At 33.2% G+C, this 23,883-nt stretch overlaps 3 protein-coding genes across 5 annotated transcripts; 2 read left to right on the top strand and 1 right to left on the bottom strand.

The window, feature by feature from the left end:
- Positions 1 to 399: 399 nt before the first annotated feature.
- LOC141450253 (NF-X1-type zinc finger protein NFXL1-like) lies at positions 400 to 5,686 on the top strand. 3 transcript variants are annotated; one of them, XR_012455986.1, is made up of 6 exons: positions 407 to 703; positions 783 to 850; positions 1,147 to 1,308; positions 2,079 to 2,185; positions 2,303 to 2,590; positions 2,905 to 5,686. XR_012455986.1 is itself a non-coding variant. In XM_074120464.1 (5 exons), exons 1-5 carry the CDS (start codon positions 594 to 596, stop codon positions 2,934 to 2,936), a joined length of 549 nt encoding a protein of 182 aa, XP_073976565.1. In that variant the 5' UTR covers positions 400 to 593; the 3' UTR covers positions 2,937 to 5,686. The 3 variants fall into 3 exon arrangements, 2 of the variants coding, with proteins under 2 accessions (XP_073976565.1, XP_073976566.1); XM_074120464.1 differs by lacking the exon at positions 2,303 to 2,590 and having other exon boundaries at positions 400 to 703; positions 2,835 to 5,686; XM_074120465.1 differs by lacking the exon at positions 2,303 to 2,590 and having other exon boundaries at positions 410 to 703.
- Positions 5,132 to 15,667, bottom strand: Ykt6 (YKT6 v-SNARE homolog). Its single transcript, XM_074120461.1, has 4 exons — positions 15,303 to 15,667; positions 14,827 to 14,927; positions 8,029 to 8,199; positions 5,132 to 6,351 (listed from the first exon to the last, which is right to left on the bottom strand). The coding sequence occupies exons 1-4, from the start codon at positions 15,490 to 15,492 to the stop codon at positions 6,211 to 6,213; spliced, it is 603 nt and encodes a 200-aa protein (XP_073976562.1). The 5' UTR covers positions 15,493 to 15,667; the 3' UTR covers positions 5,132 to 6,210.
- A 337-nt stretch (positions 15,668 to 16,004) lies between these two features.
- On the top strand, positions 16,005 to 23,681 carry beta'COP (coatomer subunit beta'). Its single transcript, XM_074120449.1, has 16 exons — positions 16,005 to 16,158; positions 16,241 to 16,399; positions 16,474 to 16,666; positions 17,271 to 17,419; positions 17,525 to 17,723; positions 17,807 to 17,969; positions 19,053 to 19,489; positions 19,577 to 19,821; positions 20,301 to 20,512; positions 20,621 to 20,747; positions 21,333 to 21,493; positions 21,574 to 21,798; positions 21,957 to 22,158; positions 22,266 to 22,410; positions 23,194 to 23,327; positions 23,443 to 23,681. Exons 1-16 carry the CDS (start codon positions 16,156 to 16,158, stop codon positions 23,473 to 23,475), a joined length of 2,787 nt encoding a protein of 928 aa, XP_073976550.1. The 5' UTR covers positions 16,005 to 16,155; the 3' UTR covers positions 23,476 to 23,681.
- Positions 23,682 to 23,883: the final 202 nt, after the last annotated feature.

The raw sequence follows: 23,883 nt of genomic DNA, 5'->3' as shown, positions 1-23,883 counted from the left end.
TACAAATTCACGTATTTTTTCGCTAATATTATCGTGGTGTGATTTTTGAACTGTATTATTCTTCTTCGATCAGCTCCATGTATTTTTTTTTTTTTTTTTATACAGCAATATCAGTCGAAAGTTAATAATCGTAATAAAGAAGATTTAAATTGACAGAGCTCCATAATGAAACTTCTAGTTACATGATTGGAACTAAAATATACGGCCAGCCATAAATGTGAAAAATTACTACTTCATTATTACAATTATTTTCACTCCACCCTTTTTATTAATAAATACTTAATTTGCGCTCTTATCAAAGTTACTTTAAACTAGGTTAACATAAAAATGGAGTGTTTTGTATGAAATTAAAAATATAAATTGTACATGCCTATGTCACCTAGCAGAAGAACTGAGAACCAATGATTTTTAATAGTTATCGAACTTGCCAATAGAGCTCTGTGTTTTTTTGCTTTTTTAAGTTGGAATTGTCCACCATTAACCCAAAACCCGTTTCACATGTTAAAGCTGGTTTAGCTAGAGATTAATACGTGACTAAGTGTTATGTGGTTGTGACATTAAAAAACTAATTTCTTCAATGATAGAAAATACAAATGTGGCCTTTATTTGTTAAGATTGGAATACCTTTGGTATTTGGTATTGGCCTTGGTATTGTACTATTGCTACAATCATCTCTCAGTGAATCCGATTATGATAGTACAAGGTGATTTCCTGTGAAGAACTAACAAAAAAAAAATTCTTTGAATGAATCTATTAAAACGTAAACATTTTTACTTTATTAGGAGAGGAACTGGTGCAGATAGTTCAAACAGGGATAGATCTCGAAGAAAAACCTCTAAATCACGAGAAGGTACGTATTTTTTAAATTCCACTAAATAAATTTAATTGCAAAAAAATAAATCGTGTTAAAATAACTAGTTTTTCAGCTAATATGCTGGTTATAATTAAGAAATTATAAGGTGTTTTTGAAAATTTACAAATATTTACGATTTAAAAATACATTGGTTGGGGTTATCTTTAACTGGGTTGATTATAACAGGGTGCATAATTTTCGATATAGATTCTAGAAAAAGAAGAGATAGTGCTGTTTTTTAAAAAAATTATATTTTAAAACTTGTATGTTTATTATAAATGACTTCTTTGTAGAAGAAAATCAACGAGAATTACTTGAAAACTCATTAAGTAACGGTTCAGCAGAATGTACAATTTGCGCTGATTTGATATCTAACAAGCATAAAGTGTGGCCATGTCCTCACTGCTGGAATATATTTCACTTAAATTGTGTATCAAAATGGGCCGAAAGTAATGGTAAGTATTAAACATTCATTTTGCCTTATAATAATAATTATTATTTTAATTTTAAGCATTTTAAGAACTCTCACAAGAGTCTCCTTAAGGTGATAGGTCTTTTAGGCTTTCAATCTATTTTTTTTGTATCAAGTTTTCGAATTTGTCTTTTACACTAACATTTTTAATAAGTTCGTATTTCTTTTTTAAAACTTAAAAAGTTAACGCATGTTTGATCGGAGAAGTAAGAAGCACTTTCCTATTTTAATGTTTTCTTCTTAAACATCCGATTAACACGCAACTCTTGTCTTCGTCTGTATATTTGTCTGGCGCTTCATCAGGTTTTGTAATCATTTTCCTTGAAAATAAGAGAGTTTCTTAGCGATCTATGCACACTTGCTGGAATCTTCCTCCTTGAGGATAATCCTTAAGGATAATTGATCTTATCACATTTTTTACTGTAGTGTTATGTTTTAAGTGCAAAGCCGTTTGTTTTGCTCATGTTGGGATTTCAGAATAATTCATGCCTTTTCTTGTTTCATTTTTTTGATTGTCGTCAATCCGGGTATGTATTTAATATCGTAATTGCGTAAATGTGATGCGTCTTGTAAATAGAATCTATTCTTTATAAATCACTTTAATCAAGTTTTTTTTTTTAATATAGTGTAGCCATATAAAGTAAATATACATTAAAATTTTTACATAAATCTTTCTACACTCCCAGTCCAACTGTTAACAAACCTAGGTTTCCAATGTACATTACTTACTAAGTAGTTTTGTTTTAATTTCAGTCAATCAATCTGTTTGGAGTTGTCCAATGTGTCGAAAAGAATTCCATCAAAATCGTCTACCTTTACGATACAGATGTATGTGCGGACGTATAGCAGAACCGAAAGTGGTTAGTATTTGTAAAATTCTTGTAAAGTTGATACCCAATACTTTTACTGGCAATACTTTTCATATTCCATATTTCCTAGAGTGAATTTTATCTAAAGAATGTCCTCTTGATGAATAGGAGTACAATTAAAGATGTAATGTGGTCCAAAGATTTCGGTAGGCCTAGTCTCAGATAGAAACATTGCTCTGCTAACCGACATTCAGACGTTGCTTAACATAGGCAACTGGAAGGCAGCAGCAATGGTAGTCAATGTTGGTGCTGTCCAAGAATCAGCTTTTGGATCATAGCGCCTCCTAATTATAAGAGAATGGATTGAAAGTGCTCCCAAAGAGCGAGTGAGAGTGATTCATGGAAGATATCGCTCAGATGGGAAGCACCATTTCAATCTCATGCATGTGCCAATGGGTAAGCTGTCAAGTTTTCTAGTTCTTGTTTTAGTATCAGCTGTAGCTTTTCTTAAAACAGATTGAACGATCTTATCTTATATTTAAGGTATTTTCCTAAAATTTTCATGAATCCAACACCACAGTAACGCACAAAAAGGGCAATGACCCTTTCGCAATATCGCCAGAATTTTATTTTCTTTGTATTATTAATAACTATTTTTGCACCAACTCATACTATGAAAATTGGAAATTTTTATAAACAGTTCATTCAACTAAATGGAAGAAAAATCGCTGAAGTTACACCCAGTTATTTATTTACACTTTGCTGCGCAGATTGCTGGAGTGACACCTCATTGCTGTGGTAAATCGTGTGGTCGTAAATGTGGAAGACTGTGCCATCCTGGACCATGTAGCAGGGATAGTTCTCTATGACAAGTGTAATAAAAACACAAGAAAGTCATCTGTGCTATTTTTTATTTGTTTGAATTACATCATGTTTACCTCCCGCTAAGTTTATGCTTCAAGAAATACGTTTAAAACTATTTTTGCTTGGGTTAAATTTTATTTTGTTGAATGAATTAAGGCTATTAAGCATGTTAGGATTAAGATTAAGATTTGTATAGGGACGGGACCTATGCCCCACGGCATTGCAACAAGAGGCTTATAGTGCCTGCCTGCTTATAGTTTTGGATCTATGAACCCTCCACTACTAAAGAAGATGAGGACTTTCCCTACTAGTTCTTTTTGCGCTACTGTCTAGTTTGGTCTCAAAGAAGTTCCAAAGGTTTTATAGCGCAACCGTTGTATTTCAATAGATTTTTAAAAAAGTAGGTAGTAATTAGCTGTTTGACCATGTCATTAGGTTAGGACTTCTACTGTACCTTGCAACTAATTGTTGTTCACGGGATCATTAATAACAATAAATTTAACCATCCTTAATAGTATAAAAACGGTGGGACGATGAATCACAACCACCAATCCTCTTTCCAAGAAGTGCACTTAATCTAATTTACCCAGAAATTTTTTTATACTTTTTTATACTTACATGATTGTAATCAATATACAATGTTAAAACAAAATCGCTGCAGGTACTGCAGCCTGAAACCTCCTTTTGTATATATATTTGTACAACTGTTTTTAAATTGTTAATAAACTATTCAATTTCAATCTTTGGAGCCATTGTTCAATTAAAACAACCCAGTCAGTAAAGTGGTAATTACAGTTGAATGATTTTGATAATATAAAAATACTTAAATTTGAAACTGAAATTATAAATAAACTAATTTTTAAATAAAATGTATAAAATTTATTAACAAAATTAAATAAATGTACAAATATTTAGTAACAATCACTAATAAATATTAGAAAAGTTACATTAGTAACTAGGTAAGCTAAGACATTTTCAGGATACTTGACGGAGTCCATGTCATACATATTAACTTCTCATATAATGAATTTGCTGAAGTAAATTGAAACAATATGGCAAGTTAGTAACTTTTTCTTTAGTAAAAGTGTAAAGAACACTCTTACTAGTTACTAAGTAGACATAGCATTATTTAATGAATTTAATGGAAAAAATCTCCCTTAATTTTCTTTGAAAACTCTAATGTAATCATTTTTTACTATTTTGTTTTACTGAACTTGAAGTGTCAATAGATATTCTCAGAAGATTCCGAGTTTTTCATAATTTTATTATTATTAATATTCATATTCTGAAAAAAATCATCTGCACATCTTTCGCGCACGGCAAAGAACTTCTTGTATGCTTTCATTTTTCTCAAGTAAATGAACTAATATTTCTTTTTCTTCTGTTGCTACAGTCGCATCAATAACTAAAACAATATGCGATTATATTACTTGGCATTTTTAATCGGTAATCGGACGTTGAAGCACGGCTGAAAATTAAATTACTTTAAATTTCCAACTTAATAGTTTTCTAGGAATGTTTAGTAGCTACTTTCAACTAATATGAAAATGCAGACAAAAATTGTAAAAAATAATTGTTATTCATGTTTAAAGTTTTTCTAATTCACTTATTTTTTACTAAGTGGTTATCAATGATAAAAAACAAATAGTAATTTATTAGTGATTATCGGATGATAATCCCCCAATTATAGATCCATATTATCTATCATAATAATCGTGAAGATCGTGGTGGATTTGAAAAGGAATTATGGCATTAATTGTATTGTTTTTACCTACACGATAGTTCACCACTTACAGCAACCTAGTACTGTGAACAATTATGAAGAGTGACAAGATCGTTTAGAAATTATTTTGTTTTATAATTATTTTTTTGACCTTATTTTATAATTTTATGTTCAAGCATGGCAAATAACATTTAACCGCTCAAATAGCCCATCAGTTGTTCTTTTTAATGGCCTTTGTTGGGGAATTCTCAAAATATTGCAGTTCCCTGCCAACCTCCAAAATATTAAATCTGAACTTTATTCCAATTATTTGGTATCAAGATGTGCTGACCACATACAAAAAAAAAAAAAAAAAAAAATTACCTGGAGTTACCAATTTTAGAAGCGAGAAGAGATTGAAAAACGAATCGCAAAATTTTAACGTAAGTTTATTATAATCATATGTATATATAAATAATAACATAACCTAACTTATTAATTCGTGGAGATATACCACTTTTACTTACATATTTCTTTCAGTAGTTCACAACAATAATAACAGTAGTACCCATATTAATAATTTATGCCTTCAATTATTAAATAAATACACAACATGTAACATACATTTATTTATTTCATTAAATTCCAATATCAATTTATTTGTTTACTTTAACTGAACTTAACGGTACACGCAAATCATACTCTGATAGGCCTATTTTCTTTTTAGTATTTCACCACATATTTCAGAGTATGTAGAAATAAGGTTTTCTTTTCCTAATAAAAAAAAAAAGAAAGAAAAAGCACATCAAACACTTTTTTTTACATAGTTTTAAGCTCAATATACTGGCCTTATTTTAAAGAATATTTGCAAGACATGGAAATAGAAGATATGATTAGCTGTAAAACTAAAAGAAAACTAATTATTCTAAAATTTAGTATTTGTTCGGTAAATAAGTATTAAAAGACTAAATTAAAAAAAAAAAAAAGGAAAAACAAGAGTTAAGTCAACATATATTACTCATGGTTTGAGAAAACCTTTTTCGTCTCGATTTCTCTATCGATGTCAAATTATCTTTCACAAATGTATATCGATTAAAACCAAATTACAATGAAGAAACCAACTTATAACTTATTTCTTTTAGCTTGTAAGTGATGTTGTATCTTTTAAAAAAATATATACGTATTAAACTTATGGTTTTAATAACTAAATGTTAGCGGGTTGAATACTCTCACTTACAAAATACTTTTGGTTTCCTTTTTTTTTTACGTAACATATAAAATACATATTATCTAAATCACCTTCGGCGTTACCAGTTATAGAAACATCAATAGGGATGATAAATGCTTCATTTGTTTACAAATATTTCTTTAGCTTATTCTCTTCACAAATGCGTTGGTTTATTGTTCTTCTTTTTTATTTTTTTTTTGTGTATATCCAGTCGAAGTAAATTGAATTTATTATTAAATTATAACAATATGTATATACTTTATTATAAAAACAATTTGCAGTTTAACCGACATAACTGCAACAGGAATTCGTCTTGCGAGCAGTCTTGTAGAATGCTTTAGACTGTACAGATAAACTTTCAGATTTCATAATTAGATCATCCAATTTTTCACCTCTTTCCAATACGGCACCAATGGTATTGTGCTGTAAAAGTAAATAAATAATCATTTAATAAAAAATTATACTTAATTCTTCAATGCAAATAAATAAATAAACACGACAATTGAATATCTCGACAATTTTAACCACATTTTAATATAGAGTACACTTTCATAATCGATATAAGAGGTGGATATTCTTAGCAAAAATACCGTTTAGAAAGTAGAATCAAACACTATACAAGAAAGTGAAGATTGGGATTATTTCGGTAGCGTTGAACTTATAACAAATTAAGAGCTTCCGTTGAAATTGGACAGCTCCTTGAAACCTTGAAAACAAAAAAAAGAAACGAAACGTTTGCCACAATATAAATAATAGCTTCTTAATTCGACTAAAATTTATTTTAGGAAGGACATTATCATCATACCTGATTTATTACTTTATTAAAAATAAATAAATAATAATAATAATAATAAACGGAAAACTAAAAGAAACAAAAATCTATCAGTTTTAAGCAGCTATTTTTTTTTTAACTTTTAGTTTTTGCTTTTAGCTATTTATTAATTGAAAAAAATATGAATGTCACTTAAGTATCACATTACTTTCTTACGGATATTAGAATATACGAATACATTGTAACTTGAAACAAACGTTCTGAGAACTGAGTTACACCAAAATATACACTTTCAGATATCGTTAAGGTGCCCTGTTTTTCAATTCTAAATTGTGAGTTTGCAACAAAAAATTTTATAAAAGAAAATGATCTCAAAAAATAAAAAATTGCAGAAAACGTAACTTAAAATTTCGTTTAGATACAGCCACTTATCTTATAATTTACATGTTTGCAAAAGGATACTAACATATTTTATTAGATTTTAAAAAATTTTTTAGATCACTGTATTGAAATTTTTCGAAAATGTCGCTTTAGAATCTTTCGATTCTAAATATACACTCAACTCCTGGAGCAAACTACTTAGAAACATTTTGGTCCAACTTTCGAATGTTAAGATTTCATTTAAGGGGCCACTTTGATTAAATTATTCTTATCATTATTCAGTATTTCGTTGTGAAAAGTTAGAATTCCAAAAATCAAATCAAGAAATAGTTCCATGATTTTTTTTTTTCAAACATTCTAGGATAATCTTAAAATTTGAGAAACCATGAAATCGCTTTTTTTTCTTTTTTTAATTTATTTCGGAAAAAACTGATTTCTAGGAAACGGGTGAGATAAGATTTGTAGTTGCTGCATAATGAAGACAAAGGGCCAAAAAACCAATGGAACCCCTTTCACTTCAGACTAAAGCCCTTCTACAAACCACACCACTTGCAAATTACATACAATAGACACAATACCGATACTACACCGAAAATAGACGAAAAGTGTCACAATGTTAACGTTGTGTAAGAAGTTTTTAATGTTGAAGTATTTTCTTCTTATGAAGCAATAATTATACAAGTTGTGATATCTTTTGTGAATTTATCTTACAAATATCTAGCTCTCATCACCTCATAAAACTTTTAAACCAACACAGAAACTGTTTTGAGTTTGCAAGGAGGGATAGGGACGCTATTTTACACTTTCGACCATGAATTTCAGCAGGAAATCTGAGAGACGACAAACCATGCATTGAGTGAGCGACTGACTTGTTGATGCTAAATTGTGTAATAAGAGTTCATACTTTTACAATATTAATTGAAATTATTTAATAAACAATAACGTACAAGTATGATTTTAGTCTCATCTAATTCATCTTGTATCCTCGTCATGGCGTCAGCTTCCCTTGGGTTTTGGTATTTTGCAAGATATAATGGCAACGCTGGGAAGTCTATGGAAGCTTCAGAGGCCGTTGGCCAACAACTTGCTGGAATTTTAGTAGCAAATTCATCTAGCACCTAAAAGTAGAGAGAAACAAATTATTTCTAGACTATTTATTTAATTCAATAACAAATAAACATCTAATCCCTGAGAGCTGTTCAATGATTGCTTAAAACTCACTTATATGTATTTAAGATAAGAAATGGCTAATTTTATAGTTACGAGGTAGGTCAAGTGTTATTTTTAAGGGGTTGTACGAAGTTGAGATAACAAGTCGATTCCATCAATTTTTTGAATTTTATATTGATTAAATGACCCAAGTTCGAACTATAGTACTAAAAAAAAACTACAAACTATCATTTAAAATTCAACTGCACCGAATACTTAGTGTTGGGAATGGTGAGGGAATTTTCTTATTGAAGAGAGCAACACTGTGTAGAGGAGATTATTGCGCGGTGGAGAGTAAGAAACAGGAGACATGTTTGTTGTATGTGTGAATATATTGAAGTATTTTTTTTGTAAATTTGATTTAGAGAAAATATAAAGAAACGTTAGTGTTTATGCATTTTTAATATAGTTCCCCATACATTTTCTATTTCTAACATAGTGGCATCCCTTGTGGGGAATTATAAAGAAAATGTATGATAAATTGTTAGTATTAAAACGAGAAAGAGCACAATGGAGGAGGTTGTTTTCAGTAACAGCTAATTTAGTGGAGGACATGGTAAAAGCAAGTGATCAAGATCTTCATCTTTTGGAGATAGAATATAGAAAATTGGAAGATAAAGCAATGGAATTATTTGGGCTGGACAGTAAGGTACGTGAAATTATTTTTATTACGAAAGAGGTTACAGAGGAAGAAATATCTGAAGAATATGATAAGGTACAAAATTACCGAGACAGGTGGATTACATTAAAGAATCAGGTAGAAAGAAAGCTTTGTGCTTCAGATAAATTGTCAGTAAAGGATAAAGATGTAGACTCACAAACTGAGAGCAAGGGGAGTTTATCAAGTAAAAAAATGTTTACGTTTACCTAAATTAGAGTTGAGAAAATTCAGCGGTGACATAAAGGAATGGATAGGGTTTTGGGCCCAGTTCAAGAAAATTCATGACGATGACGAGTTATCTTTAGAAGATAAATTCCAGTATTTAATTCAATCAATGAAAGAGGGCTCGAAAGCTCGAAAATTTATCGAGAGGTTCCCACCGTCGGCAGAAAATTATCAACCAGCCATAGAACGATTGAAAAGAAAATTTGGAAGAGACGATTTATTAAAGGAGGTGTACATTAGAGAATTGTTGAAGTTAGTTCTTCAACAGAATATTAAGGAAAAGAGGAGTGATTTAAGCGACCTTTTTGACAAACTAGAAACACAATTAAAAGCACTTGAGTCGCTGGGCGTGACGATGGATAATTATTCGTTTATTTTGTATCCTTTGGCTGAATCAGCTTTGCCTGAAGACTTATGGAAAATTTGGGAAAGAAAGAGAATGTCAGAAGAAGAAAAGGATGAACAAGAAATGGGAGTAAAACCTTTAGAAAAACTGCTAATATTTTTGAAGCAAGAGGTCGAGTGTGAGGAGAGATTGTTACTTACGCGTGCTAGTTTCGTAAAAGAGGCTACTAATGAGAGGGCTAGCATACGCCAATTACCTTCAGCAGCCTCTTTGATAAATACAGAAAAATCAACTTGTGTATTTTGTGATAAAACTCATAGACCACAAGATTGCTTTAATGCTGGTAGTCTAACATTTCAAGAAAAGAGAGAACGATTGGTTCAGAACAAACGATGTTTTCAGTGTCTGCGACAAGGACATTTAGCTAGACAGTGCAAGAATTTTGTTAAGTGTTTCATATGCCATAAACGTCACTTGTCAGTCATGTGCCCAGAGCAACGGGAAAAAGAACATAAGTCTTTAGAAGAAGGTTCTAAAGAGACGCAGATTGGAACTTCTCTTATTAATTACAGCTCAGGTGTAACGCTGCTTCAAACTCTAATGATAAAGATCAAAGGTCCTAAATCAGAACTTATCGTCCGAGCACTCATAGACTCGGGGTCGCAGAAGTCTTACATTAAAAGGGAATGCGTAGAACATTTAGGACTCAAAGAGGCCGGCAAGGAGACATTTTCGCACAGCCTTTTTGGTGGAATGGAAGTCAAGAAGCAAACCCACTATGTTTATGAGGTTGAATTACAGGATTTAGCCGAACATTTTTCATGTAAAACGTCTGTGTTAGATCAGGGAAAGATTTGCAGTTGGGTTCCTAGATTAGAAGACATGAAATGTTTAGAGTCTTTAATGTCAAAAGATATATTATTATCAGACACGGGACGGAGTGACTTGGAAATAAAATTATTGTTAGGAGCAGACACGTTGCCACAGATACTCACAGGAAAGATAGAGGAGATAGAGAACGGTTTGCTAGCTGTTGAAACAAGATTAGGATGGACTGTCTTGGGCAAACAGACTTGTGTGGAAGATCGTACACTTACAAGTATGTATTGTGGTAATAAGCTTGATATCTCAGACTTATGGAGACTTGATGTTTTAGGCATTACAGATCAGCATGCAAATGACATAAAGAAGGAAGTAGAAGCTGAAACCTTGAGACACTTCAAAGAAACAGTAAGGAGAAACGAAGAGGGAAGGTATGAAGTTAGTCTACCTTGGAAGGAAGGTCATCCCCTACTATTGTCGAACAAAGATCTTGCTGAGCGGAGGTTGACTGGCCTCACCAAGAAGCTAGTAAGTAGTGGAAATTTTGATAGGTATAAGTCTGTATTACAGGAATGGTTGGAGTTGGGAGTGATTGAAGAGGTGAAGGCAAACCCGAAGGAAATTGATTGCCATTATTTACCACATCACATGATTTTAAAGGAGACAAGTGCGACTACAAAGGTACGGCCGGTTTTTGACGCTTCTGCAAAGGATAAAAACGGAGTTTCACTTAATGAATGTTTGGAAAGGGGGCCTAACATGATTGAGCTAATTCCTCAGATTGTGATCAAGTTCAGAAAATATGCTATCGCAGTTATTGCAGACATCGAAAAGGCCTTTCTCCAGATGAGTTTGTACGAAAAGGATAGGGATTTCATGAGATTTCTGTGGTGGAAAAGACAAGCTGAGGGAGAGATACAAATTTACCGACATTGTCGTGTGGTCTTTGGAGTGTCGTCAAGCCCGTTTTTATTGGCTGCCACAATAGCCCACCATTTCGAGCAAGCACCACCACATCTGAGAGAGACAGCAGGAAAACTGAAGGAATCATTGTATGTAGATAACTGCCTCACGAGTGTAGAGAACACCTCGGACTTGACAAAATTCATTAATGAAGCTAAAGAACTAATGAACTTAGCTCATTTCAATTTGAGAGAGTGGAACTCTAATTGTAATGATCCAACAGTGAATCAAGCTAACAAAATAATGGAACCCGTGCTAGGGTTACTGTGGGACACCACCTCCGATAAATTATACTGTAATATTAACAGCGTTGATTTTGTTTCAGGTTCTGTCACAAAAAGAAGTTTACTGTCGGTGGCCCAGAAAATTTTCGATCCGATTGGTTTAGCGTGCCCAGTTACTCTTGTACCTAAACTATTGTTGCAAGCTGCATGGTTACTAAAATGTAGGTGGGATGGTGATCTTCCCATAGAGTTAAAGAAAAGGTTCAACGCCTGGTTGAAGACTGTAGCCTGGTTACGAGAATGTCAGATTCCCCGTAACATATGTATAACATGGGAAGAAGTTAGCATGCATGTCTTCTGTGACGCGAGTAAGGATGCTTACGCAGCGTGCGTCTTCATAAGAAGTAGATGCGGAGACTCAGTAATAGTACGGCTGGTACAGGCGAGGTCAAGAGTCTCTCCTATTAAGGCAATGACGATACCGCGACTGGAGTTGATGGCTGCGGTAATCGCAACACGTTTAGGTGTAGCTACAAAAAGGGCACTATCAATGGAATTCAAAAGTTATTATTGGAGCGATTCAGCTGTAGCTTTGACATGGATAAAAACAAAAGGTAACTGGAACACCTTCGTAGGTAACAGATGTAAAGAGATTTGCCAAAATAGTTGTCCGGATGACTGGAGACATATCCCAGGAAGACAGAATCCTGCAGATCTTGCATCGAGGGGATGCAACGCAAAGGTATTAGCCGAAAGTCGTTGGTGGGAGGGCCCCGAATGGTTGAGAGCAGGAGAGGAATTGTGGCCTTCTAGTGTCTTTGCCGCAGAAGAAGAGGAAGTGAACCGCGAAAAGCGGAAGACAGTAGTATGTGCAACATTCTGTGAAGAAAGTACTCTGAGCGATAGATTGAAATATTTTTCAAGTTATTTAAAGATGGTTCGCATGGTGGGCTGGATTTGGCGTTTTCTTCGGAAGTTGAGAGATCCATCGAATGAGAAAATTGTTTGTGAAGGATTGTCATTTGAGCAATTTAGACACACACTCCGGGGAGAATTGTCATTTACTGAATTTCAAAGGGCGGAGGAGAAGGTTATCCAGATAGCGCAAAGAGAAGGTTTAAAGGATAGGATAACCAAATCACAGGAATTCACAACGTTTATGCACAGAGGAATATTGAGAATTAAAACAAGAATTGAATTAGGAGACGAAATAGAATCTTTCAAACATCCTATACTATTACCTTCGAAACATCATATTGTAGACAAACTTGTTTGGTTTTATCATAAGTCTTTTAAACATGCCGGGGTTAACATATTATTGATAAAATTGAGAGAACGATTTTGGATTATAAAAGCAAGAAGAACGATTAAAAAGGTAATATCTAGATGCATAATTTGTAAAAGGCATCGGCAGAAGGAGGCGAATACACCACCGGCGCCTCTACCCCGTGAAAGGATAGAGGCTTCCTCTGTATTTGAAGTGACGGGAGTCGACATGGCAGGGCCTCTTCATTTGAAGGGAGGGAAGAAGTGTTGGATCGCTCTATTTACTTGTGCGATGTATAGAGCATTGCACTTAGAGATTGTGCAAGAGTTATCGACTGGAGCCTTCATAGCTGCTTTGAGAAGGTTCATAGCAAGGAGAGGGAGAGTTTGTACAATTTTTTCAGATAACGGAACAAACTTTGTAGGAACCAGTAATGCTCTGAGAGGTTTAGATTGGGAGAAGATTGTAGAATTTGCACAAGTTAATCGAATAGATTGGAAGTTCAACCCACCTGCGGCTCCATGGTGGGGTGGTTGGTGGGAACGATTAGTGCGAATGATTAAGGATCTGTTGAAAAGAATTTTAGGCAGAACTACAGTCACATACGAGGAACTCAATACCATAATTTGTGACTGTGAGGCAACTATAAATTCCAGACCCCTCACATATATCTCGGACGATGTGGATCAAATGAGGGCTTTAACGCCTGCTATGTTTCTTCATAATCTGCCTTCGAGTGAGGTACCCGATCTAGATAACATAGACGAAAGTTCTATGAAGCACCGATGGCGTTATTTACAAAGACTACGGACTTCCTTAAGACTAAGGTTTCGAAAGGAGTACCTAGCCTATTTGGTGCATCGAGGAAAGAGAGAAGGGAAGGAGCTGCAAGTAGGTGACGTGGTACTGGTGGGAGCGGACCAGGTAAAAAGAATAAATTGGCCTTTAGGCTTAATTATTGAGACCTTCCCAGGAAAGGACGGAGAAGTTAGAGTGGCCAAGATCAAGACAGCAGAAGGCACTTATACACGACCGTTTCAACGACTCTACCCACTAGAGTTGTCAAGTACTGATCAAGGTGCAGCGACCCGAGCAGTAGAAACAAAAACAGAGGAAGTGGTGAAGGAGGGGACAGCGGAAGTCAAAAGAACTAGAACAAGGATCATTCAAGTCCCGAGAAAACTGGATTTATAGTCCGTGTGTTTCAATTTCTTTTGAAAAAAATAAATTGAAAGGTGGGAGTATGTTGGGAATGGTGAGGGAATTTTCTTATTGAAGAGAGCAACACTGTGTAGAGGAGATTATTGCGCGGTGGAGAGTAAGAAACAGGAGACATGTTTGTTGTATGTGTGAATATATTGAAGTATTTTTTTTGTAAATTTGATTTAGAGAAAATATAAAGAAACGTTAGTGTTTATGCATTTTTAATATAGTTCCCCATACATTTTCTATTTCTAACACTTAGCAACATAAACAATAACTAGTTTTTATAGAGCATTCTTAAACTTAAAAAGGTTAACTTAAAAAATCTTTATGACAATTAAATGCATTAATGAATAATTTCCTATAATTTAATAAATCATGTTTACTTTAATCCAGCAGGAAGATTTTTTTTGTTTATGGTTTGTTAAAGACAGTTTCTGAGAGTCATTTCAGAAGCAGTAGCGCTTAACGTTAAGGTAAGCATGTAAATTATTCAGCACCTCTTTCCCTTCCACTGCACAAATATTCCGGTTGCTTTAGCAGTAGAAAATTCCAAATGCCTACGCTTTAAGTGACACAAAGAATCTTGAATTCATATTAAACGAACGAAAGATAAATCCAGAAAGAGCTATCAGAATTGAATTATGTTCAAAGAGCATTTTATCAAAACTAGAGGATTAAGAGATCATATCCAGCTAAATTTGAATAAATAAATTGAGTTCCTTTAACTAAGAACATGGAAAACTTTTATTTTACTCACTCCAATGATTCGCTTTAACATTATAACCTATTTACCTAAAATATATAATAAATAAAATAACAAACCTTAGTAAGAAGAGTGTGTGCTACCCGATGTGGATAATCGTGATTAGAAATGACCACTCCAGCTAGATTGTCACATCTTACATAAACATGGCACATATATTCTGAAATATTACGCATAAATTTGAAGGAGTGAAAATAAGTTAATAATAACAGCAAGACAAGACAAATATTTCTCCCACCTATTTCTTTAATAGCTTTATTCAAATTAAATTATTTAAATATTATTTAATTATTTATGAAAAGCAGCAGAAATTTCCAGATTGTTAATGAAATACACATACATCTTTTGCAATTAGCGATGAGTAATTGGTATTTTTATAATGTAACAACTGTCTTGGCTATGTACGTATTTTAATTTAGCAATTAATAATTACGATAACATTTATTGCTGCTTGAAGAGGTTTGACATAATTTTTTTCACTTTTTCAGGTATCTTAAAGCATTTAACAAAATAAAATGCATATTATTTTTCTTACCTCCTTCCTTAACAGACTGACGGGTAGCCGTTTGTGTCCTTTCTACAATGGTCTTACTAACAAATGCCATAAACTCTTGTACAGAGCCTCTTTGGAAAAAGCCAACAGTCTGTAGGTCGTAAGAAGATTTGAGCCATATTGCTTTGTTAATGTCCTTGTAAAGGATGTTTAACGCATATAACTTGACCATAATCGGGAAAAGGAACTAGTGCTCTAATGGATGAGCCAGAAATTGGTTTAAAATGAAACGAATTCCCATTAACAACAATCTGTGAACACTGACATCTAAAAACATTGATATAACTTCATGTGTAACAGTCCAACACTTGATGTGCCAAGCTTGCAGACTTAGATAAAACTGCGTATATGACAAACATAAAATCCCTTTTTTAATTAATTGAAACTGCTTTTAATGATTCCCTAAGAAATAAAACACAATAAATCATTAAGCTGTAATTCGTTAAGTCATAATTCATTAAACTGTATACAATGGATATACTGGTCCAATCAAGAACAAATAATCACTTATGTGAATAATATTGTAGTGTTCCTTCATTAAGTTTAATTCTCTCCTATCTCTACCCAGATAGACATATAAACTTTTATCAAGAGTTCATTTTGTTATTGTTATTCTCATATCCTTATATTTAACAGGAGATAACAAAAAACAGCTTAAATTTCTCTCTATGGAATGGAAAAAATCCGAATAAATCGCAGAATCCGAAATCGATAGGAACACATATCGACAGTAAATAGGGTTACATATATTGTCAGAATATCACCGTTCCACGTCTATCTAATGTTTATATCAAGTGTGTAAGGCTTATTATTTTTAGGAACCTAAAACATCAAAATGGTATTGTTTTTACTAAAATAAAGCAGTATTTAACAAATTTTCTTAGATCTCTTATTAAGTGTAATCACGATTGTTGTTTTAGCCTTTGAGATTAGATATTAAAAGGAAATTGACGGCACGGTCAGATAGAGTTAAATGTGTGGATCTTCATCCTACCGAACCATGGATGTTAGCTTCTCTATACAACGGAAATGTACACATTTGGAATCATGAAACTCAACAGTTGGTTAAGTCATTTGAGGTGGGTCGCTCGACTTGATATTCTTGGTGATTGGTATTGTTGAATAAGTAATAGTAATAATTTGGTCGTTGTAGGTGTGTGAACTGCCAGTTAGGGCGGCCGTATTTGTTCCTCGTAAGAATTGGACCGTTACTGGATCAGATGACATGCAAGTTAGAATATTCAATTACAATACATTAGAGCGACTGCATTCATTTGAAGCGCATTCTGACTATGTTAGATGCATTGTTGTCCATCCTTCGCAGTCTTACATCCTAACTAGTAGCGGTAAGTGGAACGATTTTTATTAAAATTGAGATAAAAGTAATAATTTCATAAAGGTGTACATCTTCAGCAGACAAAATTTCGAGAGGTTACCCTAATTTTATTTTAACGTGATAAATCCTTTGCCTTCTCAAGGAGTGTTACTCCTTGTGCCGGTTGTTCACTGTTCTCCTACAATCTCTGCCAATTTCCATATTCCTTATTGGCCTAAGGCGTTTATTAATTTGTACCTATCCTGCTACCCTTCAATAGTGTGTACAGTTGCAGTTGTGTCTTCAGTCAGGTAATAAAAGGTGAACTTAGAATTCATCATTAGTGTGTTATCCATTTACCCACCTATCTGAACCATTTGTTTTGCCCAATTTAGTAGGACTCTTAACTGTACAATATCGAGAAATGTGAATCTTAATAGTGTAGGTACAAGTTTTTATAATAGAAATTAACTTAATTAAATTATGTTTTTATTAGAATTTTAACAATCAAACGTTAAACTAAAATGCTAAATCCTAATATCTGCTTGGAAATGTTCAGAACTCTTTGAAATTTTTTCTTTCTGAACAAGTGTTTTCACTGCAGGTAGAAATTCATATTCTTTCATATTTTTTAGATGATATGTTAATAAAACTATGGAATTGGGACAAATCATGGTTATGCCAACAAGTTTTCGAAGGACACACACATTATGTCATGCAAATTGTTATCAATCCTAAGGATAATAATACTTTTGCATCAGCCTCTTTGGATAGAACTGTCAAAGTATTTATATATAAATATATTTTTTTTAAATCTAAATATGATTAGAATGTAATATATCAGACAATCAATCCAGTTTTTTTAACAATTCATCGAATACAATTACAGGTTTGGCAATTGGGTTCTGCTGCTCCAAATTTCACCCTTGAGGGCCATGAAAAAGGAGTGAATTGTGTGGATTACTATCACGGTGGTGATAAACCTTATCTTGTTTCTGGAGCTGATGATCATTCGGTAAAGATCTGGGATTATCAGAATAAAACATGTGTTCAGACTTTAGATGGCCACACACAAAATATCACAGCAGGTTTTTAAATTTTGACCAGTTCTTTAGAAGAAAAGAAAAAAAATGTATATCTACATTTTATGACATTTTATTTTCTTGCGCAGTTTGCTTCCATACTGAACTGCCATTAGTCATTACTGGAAGCGAAGATGGTACAGTAAGATTATGGCATTCTGCTACATATAGACTGGAATCATCTCTGAATTACGGACTGGAAAGAGTTTGGACGGTAGCTTGTCTGAAAGGCTGCAATAATATTGCTCTAGGGTCAGTAGTAATTTTTTTTTTACTTCGCACGTAAGAGGATGATTTGTGATCTTAGTTTTTTTGAAACTCTATTTCAGGATGTTTTGTATGAAATACGTGTTTCGGGGAATTTGGAAAACTATAAATCAAAGTTTATGTTGCGTCTACAGGAAAGAAAAAACGAAAACTCGAAGGAATTACTCTAGCAAAACCATTTTAATTATAGCGTCGCCAAGTTTCGGTCACTGATAACTTGGGCGTACAATTTTCAGAATATAATACTAGTACTTTGTCGAGTTTTTTACTTAATTAATTTTTTTTTTGCAACTTAAATGAATTAAATCAGTGCATGAATCGTTATTGAGTAAGATTATTTACAGTAGTGGCAGTCGAGCAGTTGGTAAAGTTATGCGGAGGCAAATGCTTGGTCAATTTGTGCTGCACAGTATTGGTTTAACCATTTCAGAGAAGGACTTATGAGGCTTGAAAGTCGGTGCGGTGCGTTCACCATCTCTTGACGTTTTTTAAACGGACCTGATTTTCAAACGAGCACTAGAAAAATTTATGGGCGTGCCAGGAATATTTCACTTTACCATTAATATTGCACTTATTCAATACTTAATACTCGTAAAAGTAAAACAGTCTAAATCGTTTTAGTTTGAAAATATATTTTTTTCCAAATTTGAAGTTTTGGTTAATTTTTTACTGTTAATAAGATCATTAATTATTTGAAATGATTTGAAGAGGAAAGCTTACCCCATACTTCTCCCACAATAGTACTTTAAAATTAATATTTGTATATATTGCAATAAGTAAAGCAAATTTTAATGAAATCATTGTAGCTGTTATTGATAACATACAAGAAAATTGAAAAATCGATTTATTAAAGTAGATTTTGACGAAAAAGTTGATTTTTGCATATAATTTAATCAATTTAATTTGTACGACAATTTCTTGTTTTTGAGTTTTACTCTCAGCAGAGAGAAACATGGACCAGTTTATAAAAAACATTTTTTCGAGTGCAGAGCCCCTTAAACCCTGTGTATTTCCTAAGAAACTCGAAATTGAACAAACAAAACTAATTTCTTTTTAAACTCATTTCAGATATGATGAAGGTTCCATAATGGTGAAAATAGGTAGAGAAGAGCCGGCGATCTCCATGGATGTAAACGGAGAGAAAATAGTATGGGCCAGACATTCTGAAATGCAACAGGTGAACCTGAAGTCAACAGTACCAGACGGAGCTGAAGTGAGGGATGGTGAACGATTACAGGTGGTGCCAAAAGATATGGGTCCATGTGATATTTATCCGCAGAGTGTGGCCCACAATCCGAACGGTAGATTTGTAGTAGTTTGCGGTGACGGAGAATATATCATCTATACAGCCATGGCATTGCGTAACAAATCGTTTGGTAGTGCTCAAGAGTTTGTATGGGCACAGGATAGTTCGGACTATGCGACCAGAGAAGGAACTTCCACGGTTCGGCTGTATAGACAGTTCAAAGAGAGGAAGTCCTTCAAACCGGAATTCGGCGCTGAAGGTGGGTGTTAAATGTTGATTGAAATGGCCAAAAATAATTTTGTATGATTATAATTAATTAATTTACTTTTAATGGACTCTTCTACAGGGATATTCGGTGGACATTTACTTGGTGTCAGAACTATTTCTGGTCTGAGTCTTTACGACTGGGAATCTTTGGATCTAGTTAGAAGAATAGAAATCCAGGCTAGAAGTCTATATTGGTCTGAATCAGGACATTTGTTAGCAATTGTGACAGATGAATCTTATTATATACTGAAATACGACATATCTGCTGTAACTCATCCTGCAACAGATCAAGTTACCTCTGACGGCATTGAGAATGCTTTGGAAGTAAGTTACATGTTTATTTAATTTTAGGTAAGCCCAGTGGTAAGCCATAAGTAGTGTACCTTTTCGTTTTAATTATTTGACAAATATCGAACAAGCTGAACGCTATATAATATCAAAATTGGAAACAAAATGTACATTATAGAAAACATTTTTAGACTGGTAGAAACATATGCATCCTTTGAAAGAGCATTCTCAATAATGAAGAAGATGTGATTTGAAGAATAAGACAATAGCTGAATCAACAACAAAAGCTTTATGCGCTGAAAACTAAATTGTGAATTGAGTTGTACTGAATTGATGGACGCAATTATAAATTAGTAGTTTTTAAAAAAAAGTCCATGCTAGTGATCTGTTATAACTTTATATTTTTGTAGTACTGCATGAGGCGAACAGTACATTTCAAGAACTATCTACGTTTGCCATCTATCTCATAGCTTTAAAATAAGGTTTTGACTTCGTTACCTTTTTGATTCCTTTAGCTTTTAGACGAAGTGAAGGAAAACGTTAGAACAGCAGTGTGGGTAGGAGACTGTTTCATTTATACAAATTCAGTGGGCCGGATTAATTACTATGTCGGCGGAGAAATAGTAACTGTGGCACATCTGGACAGCACTCTCTATCTACTTGGATATGTGGCCAGACAGAATCTGTTATATCTCTGTGATAAACATCATAATATCGTCTGTTATACGTGAGTATTTTTTTCATATATTAAAAATAATGGTTATAGTTTTTAAATGAGGAAAACGCTACTATTTTCTACGTTTTATTTTTTCTTTATTTTCTTATTAAATGATAGATTGTTGTTGTCCGTGCTGGAGTATCAGACAGCAGTTATGAGAAGGGATTTTGAAACAGCTGATAGAGTATTGCCCACCATTCCTGCCCAGCATAGATCTAGAGTGGCTCATTTCCTAGAAAAACAGGTACTTATAAATACAACACAGTATTATAGCATTAATTTTATTTTTTTAAAGTTTTTAATACAATTCGTTCTGCATTCTCTTAACTTTTCTCTTCTCAGTAGCTCCTTACAGCTCACTACCCGGTGATAGACGACATTGTTCCCTGAAACGAGAGTACACTGTCCCAAGGCAAAAAAGCCCCAGGTGCCAATTACCATAGATGTGGACCCCTTAAATTAAAAAAATATATATATTTGTATTAAGACACACTGTTGTACTATTGCCAATTGTTTGTTGGTAATGAAATTAATTAGTTGTCAAAACGTAAAAGAAAAATCGTAAACTTTCGAGTAGGGTCTAATTTAGATGAGTAGCGGTTTCTTGTAATGAAGATACCAAAAACTTTATAAGAAAATCAGTGGCTTTATGCTGATTTGAAACAGTTGCTTTAAAGAATTTGCGGGCTTCATTGAGCAGCTGAGACTTCTAAAGTCTCATTTAAAGAATTAATGTAATTAGGTTCTGGAACCAAGCATACAATAAGATTAAAAAACAATAAGATTTACTTTCAAGAATTGCATTAAAAGTGAAAGTCTTGTCTTTTAGGGATTGAAGAAAGAAGCGTTAGCAGTATCTTTAGATCCTGATCATAAATTTGAATTAGCCTTACAATTATCCGATTTAGATATGGCAATGTCTCTTGCGGAAGAATGTGGCGGAAGAAGTAAATGGCTTTCAGTTGCGACGCTTGCAATGACATTAGCCAGGTTTGCAATTGAACAAGTAAATTAATTTATTCAATTAATTTATTTAAATAACTAAATAAATATCAAATAATTGGCTGCAGATTGGCTGAGGCAAAAGATGCTCTGACAAAAGCTGAACACCACGCCGGTTTATTGTTATTGTCAACTGCGGCACCTCAGCTTGCCACTGACACGGACGACCGATCGAAGTGGCATTCCAGTATAAATACACTCTTTGTAGATCGTTTCTTACGTCAAGATCTGACTGCTTGTCTAGATATTTTAGTCCAATCAGATAGGATACCTGAAGCAGCACTGATGGCCAGGTAAGAAGATTAGGGATTAAAACAAAAGTTGAAAAAAGCTGACAGAAATTTATTTTATACGTGTAAATTGAAGAGAAATATCGACTAACGGTTGAGCATCATCATATTCTACCTTTAGGTTTGTAGAATATCGCTATTCACGTTATATTCTGTAATAGGACATACATGCCGAGTGAAGTACCTCGTATGGTAGCCCTGTGGAAGGCTAAATGTGGCGACAAAGCTGGACAGAGTTTAGCAGATCCCACACAGTATCCTAATCTATTTCCCGGCTATGAAGATGCTTTAAAAGCAGAAGCGTTTCTTGAACAATCAAGAAAACGTGGTCCTCTTAAAGCCAAGGAATTTCCAAATATTACGGTAGGTATTTTGGGTTTGCGTGTTTGTTGTTAACTCTTATTATTATTTTTTCTTTAAATTTAACAAACATTAAATTTGTTATTATTTTGGTGTTGCCTAATCCCTAGCCTAATCACGAGAGACGTCCTATAGAAGAAATGAAATTAGCCGAGGCTGAAGGAACATTTCTTTACTTGCCACCTGGACATCAGGATCAACAACTGCATGAACAAACTAGCACAAATGAAACGTCCAGTTCTTCTTTCATTAAAGGTAATATCAATATTACTACAATGAATCATGATCTTATATGCATCAGCCTCGTAGAGATCGCAAGAATAAATTAATTATTTTTATTTCCTGTTAGTTAATTGCTCATTTTAAATTAACTTCATATTTTAATAATGAAAACGTATTCTTCTGGTAGAAAGTGAATGCTGGATTATGTACACTCCCCCGTCACGTGGCATCTTTTGAAGCAATATTTCTTAAAAATATTTCAAATAAAGGAGACAGGTTCACATGAGCATTGATCGAGCAAAGTTAAGAAAATCATAGCAACTCTTTTTACTTTCGACGTAAATTCCACTTGAAAAAAGAAACTTAAAATCTATTCTTATTGCATTTTTCTGTCGAACTCATTTTACTAAAACTTGTAATTCTAGTGTATTTAATATTCTTGGAATTATAAAACTCGATAGTGGACTTAGGGCAACGAATGACAAACAGTTTTTTCTTGAAACCTCACAGAAACTAATTTTTCGGAAGGAAATTAACTTAAATTGAATGTGATATGCATTTAGAATTCTGGATTTTTTGATAAAACATTTGTATCTTCAATCTGATTCTAATCCTGTTACTAGCGCAACCATATAACTTACCCTCCAATAAGTTGCCTCTACAGAAATAATTTTACCTGCCTAACTGTTGAATGTAATACATTAATATAATTTAAGTAGAATGAATAAAGTACCCACATTAATCTGTTTACCTTTTCCATAAAAAGTATCATAACCTTAACGTACCAAACTACAAAATTGTAACTTTCAATTTCAGTGGAATCGAAAAAGGAAATAATCGATTATCAAACAGATTCTATTCTAAAGAAACTGGAGAAAACCCTATATCCGGATGATAGTGAATTAGAATTGGAAATAGAAAACATGAATTTAGAAGATATTGATCCAAATGTAAGTTATAATCATTTCTTACTTTAGCCCTTCTAAAGCTGATATAACATAATAACTTCTTCACTTATATGACGTAGTTCTATAAAAATGTAATTGATGTTCGATTGTATTTCAGGATTTGAATGATGAAGATATTCTGACAGATTAACTACAATTGCATTCTGTAAATAAATTGTTATATATATTACATATTTATATGGAACATTTATTTCAATTTTTTTTTTTTTTTTTGTGATATAAAAACTATCCATAGAAAAAGATTTGTATTATAATTTATATTAGAATTATATAAGTTAATTTAAGAAATAAAAACTGTTTTTTTTTAAACAAATAAAAGTTGGGTTTTAAGAAAAAAAAAAGTACGTTACTTTTCCTTTATTACTCTGACTTCGAACAGTTATCTTTAGGTTAGACTACTTATTCGAGAGTTGGTTAAAACACTGTTCTTATTAAACATAATGCAATTTATTCCATATATACACTGGGCCAAAAAAGTCTGTGAACACTAACCTAAATTTTATTACTTTTATTATTATCTTATTAGAAACTTCTTTTA

This window comes from Rhodnius prolixus, unplaced genomic scaffold (assembly GCF_049639745.1).
Source record: "Rhodnius prolixus isolate KJV_2025 unplaced genomic scaffold, Rpr scaffold_2, whole genome shotgun sequence".
NCBI classification, from domain to species: Eukaryota; Metazoa; Arthropoda; class Insecta; order Hemiptera; family Reduviidae; genus Rhodnius; species Rhodnius prolixus.
This window is presented reverse-complemented; position numbering and strand designations above follow the sequence as displayed.

Bases quoted from the DNA above. Each gene is read 5' to 3' on its own strand.
- LOC141450253 (XM_074120464.1), top strand. From the start codon at position 594: ATGTGGCCTTTATTTGTTAAGATTGGAATACCTTTGGTATTTGGTATT. The intron at 851-1,146 runs GTACGTATTTTT...ACTTCTTTGTAG, and splicing joins AACCTCTAAATCACGAGAAG to AAGAAAATCAACGAGAATTA. The intron at 1,309-2,078 runs GTAAGTATTAAA...TTTTAATTTCAG, and splicing joins AAAATGGGCCGAAAGTAATG to TCAATCAATCTGTTTGGAGT.
- Ykt6 (XM_074120461.1), bottom strand. From the start codon at position 15,492: ATGGTCAAGTTATATGCGTTAAACATCCTTTACAAGGACATTAACAAA. The intron at 8,200-14,826 runs GTTTGTTATTTT...CTCTACTTTTAG, and splicing joins CACACACTCTTCTTACTAAG to GTGCTAGATGAATTTGCTAC. The intron at 6,352-8,028 runs GTACGTTATTGT...TTACTTTTACAG, and splicing joins ATGAGACTAAAATCATACTT to CACAATACCATTGGTGCCGT.
- beta'COP (XM_074120449.1), top strand. The intron at 19,490-19,576 runs GTGGGTGTTAAA...ACTCTTCTACAG, and splicing joins ACCGGAATTCGGCGCTGAAG to GGATATTCGGTGGACATTTA. The intron at 22,159-22,265 runs GTAGGTATTTTG...CCTAATCCCTAG, and splicing joins AGGAATTTCCAAATATTACG to CCTAATCACGAGAGACGTCC.